General features: G+C 36.7%; 1 protein-coding gene across 1 annotated transcript; it reads right to left on the bottom strand.

The window, feature by feature from the left end:
* Window positions 1–14,049: 14,049 nt before the first annotated feature.
* On the bottom strand, window positions 14,050–15,006 carry LOC122604462. The gene has a single exon (XM_043777355.1). It carries the CDS (start codon window positions 15,004–15,006, stop codon window positions 14,050–14,052), a length of 957 nt encoding a protein of 318 aa, XP_043633290.1.
* Window positions 15,007–17,332: the final 2,326 nt, after the last annotated feature.

Raw genomic sequence — 17,332 nt, 5'->3', positions numbered from 1 at the left:
GGTTATCGACAAAGACACAAAGGGAAATCCGAAATGGTTAAATTCGGTGAAAGTGGAAAAAGATTATGTTGACTTAAGAATCAGAAAACTAGAATTAGATACACCCAGGAAAATTAAATTGGCAAAAGATGCTTTTTCTGCTTAGATATATTTGAAGGGCAGGCATGGAATAAGGTATACATTCCTTCTTGTCCCCTTCAATAAGTTTGGAACTTATTCAGCCTACACAAATTTTAAAATTGGATGGAAGAGGATTTTTAATCACAATCTTTCTATTCTTCTTCTGTTGGTATAAGACAGCCGGCTACAAAGAATCCGAATTATGGGACCTTTGAAAAGAAAAAAAAAGGAAAAAACGACGGGTGTACTTGCTTCCATACTTGCACTTGAGGAAAAGCAACACATTTATTGGCCTATGCTGATTCTTTGGTATGAATCTTTACATATCCTTGTTGATTTATGTGACAGTCTTTTATTTTTCATTTATCTCATTATTTCATTTGGATATTTTTTTAGTGTGAAGCAGTGCTTACGTAACGTCTATGTCATTTCAAGTCTGTAAATTAGTACTAATATACTCTGTACACCCAAACCTATATTACTCGCAGCCATTTATGACTTTACTTTTGTAGGTCGTATTTCATTTGTTACGTTAAAATCAAAATTTAGATCTAGTTGCCTTAAGTATGTGAATCTTATGTAGGGATTTATGTGCTTTTTTTAATGACACACTTAATACAGACATATTCAGGAACTTATGCTACTAGCTAGACATAAGAACACCATAATAATATACTAATTGCAGAATAAGTTCGCCTGTTAACTAATGGGCGACGATGTGCTAAATCGAGTTTTATATTTAATTAAGATACTAAGCTCCAATAAAATGTAAGTCCACTCATTTTTATGTTCCTATTAGCGTCTAAGACAAGCATTTAAGGAACTAATAAGACATCCCTTTTGTTCTGTTTGCATCCATGGCAGTTTACTTGTCAATATTTAAGACCACTTAATTTTAAATAATTTTTCTTGCAGATGATATATACTTCTGTTTGCTTTAGTTATCTTGATTCTTTGATACTGATCCGTATGTTTATTCTTGCATAGCCTGAATAAAGGAGGAGAGCAAGCGACATGCGCCTTGTTTAATGAAATTGCATTAAGTTGAACCGCGATAATTATAAACTATTGATATGGCTATCGTCTCCACTTCCCTTTTTTATGTGCTTTATGACTGAATTATATATTTTCTTATATATATGGTTCTATCCTTCTTTGTCGATAAGGCGGATGTGTGTATGATGCTGAACTATGTTATGTCTTAGATCTTTTATTTCTTACAATCATCATATAGTGTGTTTGCAAGGAATTTAAGGATATTTTGTGCAGTTTGCAAGGAATCTTTGTGCAAGTCTTCATGTAAAGTTGTAGTGGAAGATATTCCTTGGTATTTTTTGTGTCATATTGGATAGGAAATTGAATTACCATTAAAGATAATTTAGTGTGCTTCTCTAACTCAATTTGCTTATATTAAGTTAGGTCCAGTTTCTATGTTTACGTACTCGACACATGGGATGGGTTCATATATTCGGGTTCTGTATCAAAGATAAGGTGGGCATCTTTTAGATTAGCAGGGGTAACCCGAATCATTTTAGATAAGTAGTGTTTTGTGGAATTTAACTAGTGTAGTCCAAAAGCATATTAGAAGTTATAAACTCAAAAGAATTGAGAGTGTAATCCAGTATCGGTATTATGCAACTTTGTTGTTCATATGTTTGGCTCGGGGTTGTTAAATGAAGGATGTAAAATCAAGAAGTTGAAGGCGAAAAAAGGAGTTTAGAACATCGGTATGTTCATCCATTTTAGGCTCTTGTGTTGATTGGCTTCAAGTGTCTATTCTGAAGGTTAAATGAACCAACATATCATAATCTTGATATTTGAATCATGTTCCACAAGGACTTGGTCAAGCAATCAGAACAAAGACATATTTGAAAAAAAAATTTGCCCTTTACTTATGGGAATGGAACATTAGAATCAAAACTTTTAAGTTTGAAGGGAAGCCAATGGATTAAGAATGTTTGGTCTATTCTTGTCCTCCCATTGCCAAAAAAATTGGTTTCCACCCATCCTTTTTTACCTATATTTGGTCACTCCATCTCCCTCTTTTTTACAGCAAATGTTATTTGTTAGTTAATTTGTCATCCAAATTTGCATTGTACAAACATTAACATCAAATCAATGGTCACAACAGGGTGGAGGGTTTTTGTTAAGCAAACACCATGGTTGAACCGGAAGGTCCCTATGATGGATCTTCAGCATATGCAGCCTCTTGTTTATCTTCGAAATCGTCCAAATTAATAGGATTCATATAAAAACTATCATCTCCATCTAGGATATCCCTAGTCTTCTGAATCGTAACAAGAGATACATTCTTCATCAGGTAACCTGAAACTAGCAGTTTCAACAAAAGGACGCAACACACACTAAATTTTGTAGGAAGATCCTTGCTAAGAATCAGCTTATGTTCCAAACGATTAGGGGGTGAACGTACCCCCTAATACCCGATTGCGTAATCAAAACCTTTTCCAACAATGGGAAATCAAGAGTGCAACCCAACAACATCCTAAACCTCACAGCCGGAAGACGGTATAAATCAGGACTACGATGATAACCAATAATACCATCTTGGCCGGTAGACGGGAGGTCGATACATAGAGACTTGAGTCTAGTAAACATATCCATAGACCGAATTGCAAACCGGAAAGACTTGGATTCAAAAGTAGAGGGAGGACAACGTCGGGCAGTAGGATCAAGATAATAGGGCTTAGAAAGGTATAACAAAGCCCTTTCAGGAAGTTCAAAAAGAAAATCTTCTTCGTCACCGCCGTGATAATAGGAATAATCAAAATAATAATTCTCACGAGAGGCAACGAAACAAATGGTGTCGACTTGAGTGACCATCAAATTGAATTTTTTAGAAACGGGTTTACAAACACATAAGCTTTTCAAATCAAGTATTTTATTAAATATCACACCAACAATTTCATCTGGTAGCCGGCTAAAATCATCATCATTACTGCAAATACTAGTCTCAATTTCCGCCATCACAATTACTGCTGTCTGTCGACCCACCAAAATATTGATTTTGGGTTTCTTGAGAGTCACGAAAATTAATGGAAGTTTAAACAAAGTTAAGTTATATTCGTATTATTTAAGGAATAGATGTATATCAAACTTGATCCTCAAGTCATTCCTTTTAAATAAACGAGGGTTGGTGATAGTGGGCCGGGAAGAATCGATATCTAGTGTTTAGAGATATAAAATTAGAGGTAATGTGTGAATTAGGGATATATATTAACAAATTGCTGAATTTCCTATTTTGAAAGTCGGTCACATAAACACCGTTTTTCTTTTTTATTACTTTTGCAAGAATGTAGTTCAGGGTAACACCCAACTTAAAATATGAATTTGAAAAGATTTTAAATATACTATCGATCAATAAATATGAAAACGTCACGTTAAAAAGTCAACAATTTCCTAAAATGTCAACAAAAGTTTTGGTGTTACTTGCATCACAAAAATAATAATAGAAACCCATATACACTCCAACAAACCTACATAAAGAAATATCCAGCATTTTAATGTCTTTGTGTCTACTTGGAAATTAGCGCAACAAAAGTTAACAGAATATTTTTAAAGGGAATAGAATTTTTCAAAGGAATTGGAATTTGAAGGAATAGAATTTGACGGAATGTTTTTGATTTTTTGAGAATTCAAGTGACGGAATGTTTTTGATTTTTTGAGAATTCAAGTGACGGAAGGAATCAAATTCCTTCCTCTATCCCCAAGGAATGGAGATTCCGTCAAATGATCAAATGTTTACATTCCTACGGAATGAGATTCCTCCTTCTTTGAACAACCAAACGCACTAAGGAATTGAATTGAATTCAATTCCATCAGATTCCATCAAATTCTGTGAAACAAACGCAACCTAGTATTTGACAATCTATTAGGTCACTTATGTACATGACTTGTTTGGATATTTGACAAAAAAAAAAACCCAAAGAAACTGCTCAGTGCCGCCTTCTGGGGAGTTTGAGTCCCAATCTGCTTCCATTTTCTACCTAGATGGTAATAAAACCTTGCATCGGATGAGGATCAAACCCATGACCTCTGTCTCTAAAGGCCAAGATATTTACCACTGATCCAACTTGATTGATATTTAATTAAATCACATAAGTATAACTTATAGGCGAGCATAGTTGGCCAGGCTTATGGGCCAAGGTTTTGTGTGTATCCTCAATTAACCTACAATTTTACAATTGTCATAATCTGTTATAATTTTCACAGCCTGGGTAAGGGATTTATAATTGTCTGGTTGGAGTAAAAACCTGTAAATAACACAGATGAGGGTAGTTTGTTGATGTTGATGTTGACGTTTGATATAGGTAAAAGGGAGGTAGTAGATCTATGTGGCTGAAACCGAGTGCTAACCGGGCCAAAGTGTTGCAAACCAAACCTGAACCAAGAACATGCCAGGGGTTTGAGATCTAGCCTAAAACACGACATAGTAGATCCTAGTAAAAGGCTGAATGGGCCAGGCACATAGGTCCACTGCACATAGGTCCGTGCTCTAAACATTAGGCTAAAAAAGAGGTTGGTGTCAAGCTATAAGATCGATAATAGGATTGTCACTAAAAAACATGAACCGATAGCAGAGCTGTGTTTATGCATTGAAAGAAGTGTACAGAACCTTAACAAAGGGAGATAAAATGGTGGTGGCGCGACAAATACCTTTAAAAGATTAGTAAACAAACAGTAGCAACCATGTCCAATATCGTATGCACAAGAATTAATAAATGATAAGCGGCCCCAAGAGGCGACACATGGATCAATGACAACAAAAATGTGTTTTTTGTTGCGGTGATATCATAATAAAACAAAAGCACGACAACTATTAGATCACTTGTGACACATGAATTGAAAATCAAACCACCGAGAATTGAAAGATCAGATATAAAAATAAGTAAAAAGAAAAGAATTGACAACCTCGGCCAGGACAACTAGGACGCGACAATAACGGCGGCTAGTCACATATCTGGATTAGATAAAACCTTATTCTCGTTAAAATTTTAATATCGAACAATAAAAATAGAACATATGCTAATTTGCTTCAGATGGTTGATTTTGTTTGGGTTATAGTATCTAAAATGGGTAGATATGCTTAAACTGTGGAGTGGTGGGCTGTTGTTGTAATGGCATCTTGATCCCCCCTTTTGGGTGAAGGAATGGCCAATAACAAAAGTAATTTTGATTCTGCCTTGAGAGAAATCACATATACATTGATTATCGTGTTACAAAAACTTATGCATTGTCCACTTGACCGAGGTCCAACATACATATGATCACTTCCACCATGAGCAGGCAATTCATTTGTCCACCCCTCGGCTCCCTATGGCTACATCTGATGGTGTGATTCTGATTGGTATCCCCACCATACTGCTGATTGGCATCTCCATAATATCTCTGGCTTAAGTTTCGGTTTTCAGAACTTCTTCAATGAGTAACAAGTCAGATGCATATAAACCAGTATCTCGAGGAAAAAATGTTTTATGGTATTCAAGATTCATTTTTTTGGATACGGGTATAAGGGTAGTTCAATATGTTCGTCGTGTATGGTCTCTGTTAGATCTTGTCTGTTCAGAATCTTCTTTTGATAGGCTAACTGACATGTTATACAGGGACGGTAATGCATATTTTTGATTATTTTTTGTTATTGTTTGTCTAAGACAGTCGGTATAACAAATAGACTAAATGAACTTGAGCAGGCTAAAGCATGATGCAAATCGGAAACAAGATGAGTTACTGACAAACCTAACTGACCACTAACATACTGTATTTACTTGACTCTGCATATGGTTCCATCATTCATGAACGTACAGGCTATACATGCTAATGGTTAGGGAGTAACATCATAGGAACAACATACTGTAAAACAAAGTGATGAGGAAAACAACTGAACTAAAAAACCTTATATACTCATTATCCAGAAGTTGCAAAAATGACCAAAACCTTCTTAATCGCATAGACAATATTATGATATCTCATCATCCTTCAATATAATCGCCACCCTAGATAATTAAAAGGGGAAAATTAACATGAGTGTCACATAGAAATACAAGATGAACAAGTAAATTCACAGCAGAAAAGCAACATAACAGACTGCACAAACCTCATTTGACTTTTGCTTCAATCCCAGTTGACCTGTAACTTTACGCTTTCTGCTATCCTGTCTAAGAACCTTACTCGGAATCTTGGGTGTTCCAAACTAGAGTTAGAAGCAAAAGTGTTTATTAGCAGAAGGAATGCAGAAAGAGAATCTAAAATTAGGAGAAAATTATGAAGAGGGACATGACAATTTTGAAATTATGTTCATTATTAGACTTACTTGTCTGTCACTAGTTTTTGGTACTTCAGGAAAACTGTCTAGAAAGTGTGTCAATGGCATGCCTCTTGGTAGAATTATCGGAGAGATTGCCTCCTGTGAAGAGACGAAAAACCCCCAATCAGCCCAAAAAAACATAATACAAGGAAATGGAAACATAATTTGTATGTTAGAAAGTTCAGCAAAATCACAACAAAATCGTCTGCCATGAACCCGGGGGTTTAAAATTTAACTAACTTATTCCTTAATTAGACTAACCTGACTCTCATGTGAACTTGATCCAGAGTTAAAACTTGAAATTTCTTGTGGGGTAACCTTTCTTGTTTCTGGCATACGTTGGAACTCATTTAAAAAACTTGTCGATGAATCCAATCTTGGCGCCCTTTTAGAAGTGAAGTTAATATCCTGTGACCAGAAAATGAAGAAAATGAACATTTACAGAACTCTTACCTTTTCAAACCACATGCCTAAAAATTAGTAAATCCTATCAGAATTTGGAAACGATGCGATACTAGGATTAACAATGCAGATTAGTAAGTATAAAACACTAATTATTTTAACTAAATTTTCTCACTAAGCTTACTGGTATCTCATGTGAACTTGATCCACCAAGGATGTTTGGCAACTTAGGGAATCCATCAGTAACATGTGTCAAACCAGGTAACTCATTACGCAAAGGTGTAAATGGTATTTCTCTTCGCATCTTGTTAATAAAAGGAGGCTTAAATCCCTGTGAACAGAACCAAAATTAAAAAATATACCAACAATGAACATATTATACTATTTCTTTAGGCATTATTAACCATTTTTTACATTCATAAAAATAGTGTGTTACAGCATAATCCTCGCAAGTATATACAAAACTTGGGGCTTAAATTGGACAAACCTGATAACGAGATAATCCTGGGTAAAAAAGGCTTGATCTGCGCATTGTTTTGACCAAAGTCTGCAACCTAATCTATAATCTGTCTGTTGTTTACCGGATGATGGGCTGTGGGCAATGTGGTTTTGTTACCCAAACTCTGTGACATAAGTTTCTGATCTTGTGGATAACCTGAAAAATTACCCCCCTAAAGATTATACAAAACAGGCAAGCATGACATATAAGATTTCCAAAACACAATTCCCCAAATAAATAACTAACGAAAACTATTTTCTCCAAGAACGTTTACCGGAAAAGGATATTCTTCACGTCTAGGGCATGGTCTTGAGAAATACGTGTCAGCAAACACCCCCCACCAATCGCTCAAATATCCATCAATTTCTATATCAAAAACAGAAAAAAAAAATCACCATAATTGAATAAAGAAACACAATCAAGATTCAAGATTTATCAAAATCGGAACAAATTTAATCGAAACAAATACCAGCAATATGTTCATCAACTAGGGATTCTCTTTGAAAGATATCAGCCGTTTGATTTAGCCCTTTTCGCTTTAAATGATCAAGAATGCATATATCCAGTCTGTAAATTACAATAAAATACATTTGTCAAAAACCTAATAATACTTAAATTTTAGATATACAATAACATATATACATATATATATATATATATAAATGATATAACTCACAATGCTTGTTTAATCGCCATTAGATTGGACATTGTAGAGCGAAAATTGTGAAGAATATAAAGAATTATAATCTATACTGTAACAAGTGTTATATATATATATATATGTATAGGAAAATATATATGTATATTGAAGAGTATATATATGGGTTATTTTTGTGAAGGGGGAAGTTTTGGAGGGAAATTCTGTTGGTTACGGTGGGGATGGTGTGTACAGGATTATTGCTCTTCTAGCTGAGATATTTGTTTTATAAGAGGGTCGGGTTGCTCCTTTTGGTTTCGTATGGGTAAACGAGTTTTTTCTTTGTTGGTAATATAGTCAAAACGGGTATTGTTTGGGACTTTAGGTGAGTTGGGTAAATGTCTATTTTGATTTTTGACAAATACTTTAGTAATGTAAGAAACACATACTTGTTGACTCATAACTTTTAACTCGACTCGAAAACCTTATTTTTGACTCGTGACTCGAAATGTGACTCAACACTTAAAAGTCAGAATATTTCTATATACTACATAATATTATAAAACTATATATATGTGGCGTATTTATAAACAAAACATAAGTTGATTATCTTAATACATTACCAAAATAATTCGATACATTTGAATCATAATCTTACCGTTTATTTCCAAATTCGTACGAAAATGATCAAAAATACATGTTTAACATACAAAATAATGTAAACATAAATATGATATATGATATTATCAAACTACAACAATAATAAGTTTGCGAATCATATTGACTCGTTCCCAATTCTCATTGCGACTCGTAAGAATCAAGAGAAAAAAGAGTCACCTAGCGTCGTTTTTGTTATAATCCGAGTCGACTCGTAAGAGTCTAACAACAAAGATGAAATGTATTTTGACACATACTTAAGTAATGTATGGAATGTAGTTAAAGTAATTTAAATAATTTGAACAATTTTATACTTTTTATCAGAAAATACTAATCTATAATTAGTTATGCACATGAATTGTGGTCTCATAAAACTTGTCTTTTCCATTAAATTTTATTTTGATACTTCGGATAGTATCTTACAAATATCGTATGACAACTGTCATTATTGACTTCACTCATTAGTTGAACAACATTAACAAAAATAATACTTAATCCTTGAGAGGCATATGCGTTGACACTCTTATCTCTATCCAAAGGTAGAGAGACTGCTTCCATAAAGACCTCCGGCCACAAAAAGGTAAAAATCGAAAAGTCTAAAAAGTTTAATTAACATACTTGTCGACCGAAAATGGCATAAGAATATATATATGTCTGTTGATGTATCAACGAAAAATAAAAACATGTGGCCTAACATATTTTAACATATAGTTATCCCATTTTGATGCGTTCACAACATGTTGAGTCTTGGATTCGCTGACAAGACTTGCTCGCTGACGTGTGTCGTCAGTGAGTCATCAGCGAGTCCAGTGACTCTCTTCAGCGGGTTGTATGTTGCCCAATTTGTTAGTCAAGGCGGGAAGATTTCAAACCAGATGAAGACAAGACTCACATGGTGGTTCTTCCAACTGTAATTTGCCTTGTATGGCAAAGGTACAGTTGGGACCAAAGCAAGGGTTTTCTCTTTCATACCCGTTTTGGTAAAAAAGACAGAGGCTCCTGCATACAAGTATTTCGAGCTAATGGAACTATCAAAGGAAGGTTGTGTTGCCCTAATTCTCCTCTATAAAAAGCAACACAACCGCAACATATACTTGTGTTAGTCACCATAAAAAGTGTGTGTCACTTCTGTTGTAATTGTTAAAGTTTGTAGTGTGTCTAGACTTAGCAATTACTTTGTTCATTTGTAGTCTGGTAACTCAAGTTGTAATATCGACCATGTATTAATCGTTTAATCAATGATACATATGATTAGACTTGCTTAGATCCTTTGCATTTGAACTTGTTATTGTTCTTGTTATCTACTTTTTGGTTCTTTACTTTCTTTCTAGTTAATCATAATACAAGTTGTGTACTCATGGACCATCAAGTGGTATCAGAGCCAGGTTCCTAAATCATTGGAACAAGATTTGTTTGCCTTCTTGTAGTTACATTAATTTTCTGTACTTTCTTTTCTCTCAAAAATATTCTTTTCTTTAAAACAAGAACATGACTTTGGTTCCTACCCTTGTGAATACACGTGACTTTGGTTATGTGTCTGTTCCTCCCAAGTTTGAGCCCAAAGATTTTGGGTCTCGGAAGGAAAGAATGCTTCTTCACATCGTAGGGGTGGAACCTTACCTACTTATGTCCAAAGAACCCCAGGAGCCACCCTTGAAGCTCTTGAGATTGTAACTGATCTGGTAAAACCAGAAGTTCAATGGACAGATGATGAGCGGAGACTGGTAAATCTTCATTCCAGACTCAAGAACATGATTGTCACCACTTTTCCTACTGACATCATGAAGCTCATAATCAAATATCCCACTTCCAAAGAAGTCTGGGATAGATTGTGTAGTTTGTATGAGGGATCTGTTGACACAATCAAGACCAAGAAAATTGATTTAAAAAGGGCATATGAAAACTTCTTCTCTCTTCTTGATGTAAGTCTTGACAGCACATATACCCGATTCAAAGGGTTGTTAAATGATATGACTAATGTTGGCATAGTTTATGATAATTTTGAAATATGTCACAAATTCATCGATAGTCTTCCACTCAAATGGCAAAATTGGAGGCAAATCCTTCGTACCACCAAGCAGATTCAAAAATATGATCTTCAAGAACTCTTTGGTGTTCCTCAATTTGAAGAAAAGGTTTTAGCTGAAAACATACGAGCTGCTGCTGATGCTTGTAGACATGCTGGTCCCTCTTCTTCTACCAGCACTTCTGCCTTTTCTGTCTCTGACCTTCTTGCCCTCGTTTCTACTGAACCCATAAATCTTAATGTGGGCATCAGCAACTCTTCTCTTCCTCCCTCTATCCAATCTCTTGTCGATGATCTCGACGCTGAAGAGAAACAAGAGATGTTCAGTGATTTCATGGACTTTGCCCTGATCGCTGGAAAAAGGTATTCTCAAAAATGGAACAACCGTAAGTCGGTTGCTCCATATAAGCCTCCTACTGATAAATCTCAGGAGGAATGCTGGAGGTGTGGCAGAAAAGGCCATTACCAAAAGGAATGTAGGGTTTCTAATCCTACCCCTGCTGCTCCTAAATCTAATCATTCTGAATCTGCTGATGAGTACAGGAACAAATACTATCAGCTAAAAGCAAAAGTTGCTGAAGAAGAGGAGGCCAAAACACAAGCAAAAGGGCTGGTTGCTGAAAAACATGATTGGGCTGACTCTGATGAGTCTGATGATGAGGAGTATGTGGATGCAATGTGCTTAATGGCACTTGCTGATGGTGATTGATGTGTGAAAATCGAGTTAAATTTAAATACTAGAAATACTCCGAATCAAATACCACACACAATCGGGCAGTGGACCCGTCCGTATGCAATATAGACTAAAGTAAGTCCGGGTTCGTTCCACAGAGACTACAAAGAGCTAGCGAGTTTTAAGTAGCTAAAAAGAGTTTGGTTTTTTAAAGACACCACGTCATCTTGGTTTTTATATTAAAAAGTTAGTTGATTGAAAAAGTTAGAAATTCCGAATAATTTATCGAAAAGAGAATTGTTGTATATCAAATAGAATTAAAAGATCATCCACTTCGACTCCATGACACACATTATTTAGGTTGCATCTATGTTAAAACCAATTCAACTTGTTGATTTTATAACGAGGTAGAACAAAGAACTCACTAGTTTCGCACCTAGCTTATTACCCTATCCGACCCATTAACCAATCTTTCGACCCCTAAGTTCCGGTGACCACCTTCACTATCAAGACCTACTAAATTGACGAATTTGTATTGTTATTGTAAACAATCTTGTCTATCGATTTTACCAAACCGTTAACACTTTGAATTCTATTATCTATTGTTGTTTATTGTCTTGTTACCACAAGTCAACACATATTATTTGTACCCAATTAAATACTCCTAAACTTAGATACCTCTAAATCATTCATACATTATTAACAAAACAGTAGAGAAGAGCACAAGAACTCAAAACATTAAGATTACAACAAAACGTTTAACAATCAACTTGAATTCAAAAGATTATGCAACCATTATTCAATGTGTCACTTCATCTCAGTGGATGATGAAGTTATTTAGCTAGACATAATCATAAATAAGTCACAAATAGTAAAAGAAAGAGTAAACATCTTGTACCAAAGTGCGAAAGAGAATGAAAAGCTAAGAAAATCGATGTTTGAATGCCTTGAATCCCTCGAGCAACCCTTAGAACTTGGAGAACGTAAAAGCTGCTAAAAAGTGCCTCAAGAAACCCTAAAATCGACTGGAAGTGAAAGTATATCGAATGGGAGGGTTTTGGTCTTGTATTTATAGTGTTTTGCAAAAGTCTTCTCAAACCGATCTACAGGTGCGACGCACCAAGCATCAGGTGTGGGGCCGCACCTGGCCTTGTTTCCAAAAATATCTCTGCCTGATATGCGACGCACCACAGGGTTGGTGCGCCGCACCTCTCTGTTTTCTCACATCTTCCAACTTTCTGATCAAAATATGCTCCGCACCAGCCTTCCAGGTGCGATGCACCAGCTCTGTTTTCAGCCAAAACTTGTAATTTTCATTCCGTCTTCACTCGTACACGTCCACGAACCATCCTAATGCATCCTTTAGTCATCCAAAAGCCGTTTGTAACCATTTCACCTATTCTAAGCTTGCAATCACTAACAATACCATCAAAGCATCGAGTATACATATAATTTGCACCTAATTAAGCTTAAAACGTCTTAGAAACGATATGGGAATGTATATATAAATGGACATATCAGTGATGCACTAACAAAAGACCAAGTCTCCTCCAGTCAGTGGGTGTATGTCACTGTCAAAAAGGTACATTCTCTTTCTTCTGCTTCTGATGAGGACAAGACGAAACTTATTGAGTCTTTGTCCTATGATCTTCAGTTCGTAGAATCTCTACGTGCTGAGCTTCAATCCAAGCTTAACTCTACCACTTCCGAGTTAAATGATAAATCAGAAAAACTCATGAAATTGAAAAATGTTCATGTTGAGCTTCAATCTCATGAGTTGTTGACTCAAAAGGTTCAACTTGAGAATTGAAATAGCCAATCTTAAGAAGATTGTGACCTCCTGGTCAAAAGCTTCCAAGTTTCACCGTCAGTGCTTGAGTGAACAAGTCCCTGCCCAAGTTCAGGCAGTGATAGGTGGTGATTATGACACTGCTGCTTCACTTGCAGACTCGTTCAATGATGGTGTAAAACCTCAAATCTCTATTCCCCCATCTGTTGTAGTCTCTTCTGAAGAGATGAAGAAATGGTACTTTATTAAGGGACGAAAGAATTACCATAACGAAATGGTGCAAGCTCTTCTGCTAGCACCAGCAATCTCTTCTCCCATCTTCCTATTGTTGGCATGATGCCAAATGAAGGAAGAGTTCGATACTCTTCTGGGGAATCGTTTGAAGGTGATATTAATAGCGATGGTTTCCAACAAATTGCTCCATAGCAGCTCTCCATAGGAGCTGCTGAACCTTTCAAACGAAGCTCCATTCCTGTTCCCTATGACTATAGCACTCCTCAGAGGGCTAATCCTATTAGTCAGCAACCCCAATCTTCTATACCTTTTTCCATTCAGCATGAACCTACCCATGCTGTGAATAAAAATGACCAGCATGAGCGTCTTATGAAAAGATGTGTTATAAAAAGACGTGTTAGGTTCACTGATGCCAGACATCAGCAAGTATATTCTTCAAAGAACATATCTGCCGATAGGCAAATTCATCAACAGATCTGTGCCCATTCAATTGATTCCAAGACATTCCACTCCCCAGAGAGGAAGGATGTCTTCTCAGTACAGGTCCAACACTCCTCAAAGAGGATACTTGCCTCATCAGCAAGTAAGACTTGTAACTCCTCAGCGAACATACTTGCCACATCAGCAAGTTAGGCCTATCACTCCTCAAAGAGGACACTTGCCTCATCAACAAGTAAAATTTATCACTCCTCAAAGAGGACACTTATCAAGTACAACAAATTCAGTCCAAAATTCTAAATCATTAACCCTGACATGGACTCGTTCGACAATCCCCTTGGGTTGTCGGTAAGTCTGATCAGCTAACCGAATGCTCATGTCAGCAGGTTTTAGCAAACAAAGGGTAAGTTTCTCATAAATCACAGTAAGCATGACATTTATACTTGACCCTAAATCAGCTAATGCACTCGAAAAGTATTCATTATTAATAGTGCAAGGGATAAGAAAACTCCCTGGATATTCAAATGCTTGCGGCAGCTGTGCTTCGTCATCCAGCGTGTCGGGATTATGAACTTCTTCAATTCTGTCCGAGTTGTTCCCATCTTTGATTTTGTATTTGGCACTGAACTGGACCTCGACATCTCCTTCCGAAAACAAGGTTTCACCCGAAATTGGTCTGACGGACTCCTGAGCGGCGCTGGTTGTGTTTGAGCAGCGCTGGATGGCAACCTGGGGGCTCCTAACGGCGCTGGTTTGCACCTGGAGGGTCACCAGTGGCGCTGGTAGCTCCTGGGCAGATTCCAGAATTGCGTTTTTGTTCGTTTCGCCTTCATTTTGCTCCCGTTTGACATGTACCAGATTTGAAACTTCACAAGAATAATTAGAAACCTCAGTACAGTCATTACCTTCGGTGAACACGGCGTTCACATTCTCATTCCGTCCGATCTGTGGTTGGTACTTTTGACTCGTGCTAGGGTTTGAGCTTGAGCTTCCGTGGATGATTTGCCTTGGAGGAGAGCTGCTTTCCTTTCTTGCATTTTGCTCAATCCACCTATCTATCCTTCTCTCCAGCTCCTTGATTGAGGCTTGTTGATTCCTTGCTCCTTCGTCAATCTTTTGATTGAGATTGCTTATTTTCTCATTGAGCATTTTTGCATAGCTTTCTAAGGAGCCGTGCCTTTTGTCGTTCATGTCCATGTATCTCTCCATCATGTGAGTAAGCTTGGCAATCGGATCCTCCTTGACTTCATTTTCCGCTTATGGTTGCTCGGGTTGACCATTTTTTCTTTGCTACCTATTTTGAAATGAACCAAAGTTATTTCTAGCATAACTAGATTTAAAGTTAGAATTACCGGGATTTATTTGAAATAGTCCTCGTTGAAAGCCTCCTCGGTATTGGTTCTGAACATAATTGACTTGCTCGGTAGCTTCCTCTTCACAATCCTCGGTATAGTGCATTCCTCCGCAATTGTTGCACTCGTGTGTAATCACTTTGAGGTTTTTATCCATAACGTCCAACCTATCTTCAAAAGTAGAAAAACGGTTAGATAAATCCTTTTGGGAACTCTTGGTTAAACCATAGAAAAAGATTTCCATGATCTCGTCCTTGCTAAGTCCAGTCCCGTGACAATTTCTGATCATTAATTTCCCTAAGCCTTTTCTATGCATCAACTAGTGATTCTCCTTCGTCTTGCTTGAAATCCTTGATATCTCGAAGCATTTTCCTAGCTAAACTAGGGAGAAAGAATCGCGAGACAAACTTTTCACGAAGTTGATTCCATGTAGTGATGGTACCTTCATCGAGCTCATCGAACCAAGCACGTGCCTCTCCGGTGAGAGACGACGGAAATAAGCTAAGTTGCACATCGTCATTGGTGACGCCTCCACCATATTTGAACATTTTACACAAACTGGTGAACTTGCTTACATGCTTATGGGGGTCGGATTTGGCTCGGCCGTCATATTGGTTGTCCTGGATTAACTTAAGGTGGTGTCCTTTGACTGAAAACGAATCTCCTAAATTGGGTAAGACTATGGTCGATCCCGGTGTCGGTGCCACGACCCTTGTCCTTTCCATCATCGGTCGGTCGAAATCGTCTACTACACCTCTAGGGGAGTTTGGTTGATACATAGTGTCGGTTGATCCTATGGGGTCTTCTAAGTCGAAAAGGTTTGCTAATTTACCTACGGGTGTTGAGTTTGACCTGTGAGTTTTCTCCTACGTCTGAGTCTGCTTAGGCTTGTGGACACGCGTCTTAGAACCGTTCCCGATCTTAAACGCATCAACTACCTAAATAAGCTGCAAAACTCAAGAAAAAGATCAACGCACCAATATAAAGATAAAAATGAAAAACTATATTAAACTACTTAAACTAAAAATGAAAAAGAAAATATTTTTGGATTTAAGAAAAATGAAAATACGACCTAATTAAGCTAACCCTAATTTTAACCAAATTTAACCTAATTTGACTTTTAACCTAAATGACTTAACCTAAATACTGAAAAGTAACTACTTCGTACCGAAACACAAAGCAGGATCAAATTACACTACTAAACTAAGAATGCGTCGCGTCCCCGACAACGACGCCAAAAAGCTTGATGTGCGTTTTTATTATTGATTCTAGCTTTTAAATTTATGAAGTTGTACAAGTAAATTATCCTAAAACTAACACACTTACGAGCAGAGAGCCCAGTCTTGTGTAGTATAGTCTAATGGTAAATTACAGGATCATTCGTAGGAACGCTTGCACTACTTAATCTAATAATATGTGTAATTCTAGTTTGTTTTGGGGGTTTGTCACTAATGCCTAATAAACTACTACCTAACAGTAACTATCCGGTATTACCGAGGCAGACTGCGTCAGAAGACACAACGTAAAATATTGAAAAGCAAATAACAGTAATTAAATTAAAATACTTGTTTGGCATCTCCGATCTCATGGTATGACCAAATACTATTCTACTTGTTTGTTATACTGTTGGAAACTTAATCACGGCTCAGATTCTCGTTAGATTCTCTTTGCCTAATTACCAGTGCTGTCGCTAGACTTACACTACCCTATAAACAAATTCTCACTAGATTCATTGTTTAAGCATTAATGATCTAAAGTTTGTGTTACTAGTTCATCTTTTAGTTATCCGGCTCTTAAGCCATGACCAGATAATAATTCTCTCCGGTGACCACAATGCTCGGTTATAAGTCACTGGATCGCGTCTGACATTGTTAAGTTTCATGTTCAATTCATCCTAGTTACTATGGTTCTGGATGCCTCGGTTACAAGTGAATCACTTTTTACATCTAGTTATTGACCGACTAGTGTTTTCCATCTAAGCATATTAGTCCTAGTGTATGATCATAGACAACCATCAGAATTAAACTAATATATTCAGATATAGAACCTATAATATCATGAATTACTAATAAACATGGATCTACGATAAACTAGTAAAACACACTCCAACAGAATCTAAACAAACAAAGTAAAACAATAAACGTCTACATGATCACATCGATCCAAACAAGTATTCAGCCTAC

This window comes from Erigeron canadensis, chromosome 6 (genome assembly GCF_010389155.1).
Source record: "Erigeron canadensis isolate Cc75 chromosome 6, C_canadensis_v1, whole genome shotgun sequence".
NCBI classification, from domain to species: Eukaryota; Viridiplantae; Streptophyta; class Magnoliopsida; order Asterales; family Asteraceae; genus Erigeron; species Erigeron canadensis.
Note: the sequence above shows the minus strand (reverse complement) of the source record. Positions and strands in the feature narration are given on the sequence as shown.

Coding starts and splice junctions, on each gene's coding strand:
- LOC122604462 (XM_043777355.1), bottom strand. CDS start 15,006: ATGGAGAGATACATGGACATGAACGACAAAAGGCACGGCTCCTTAGAA.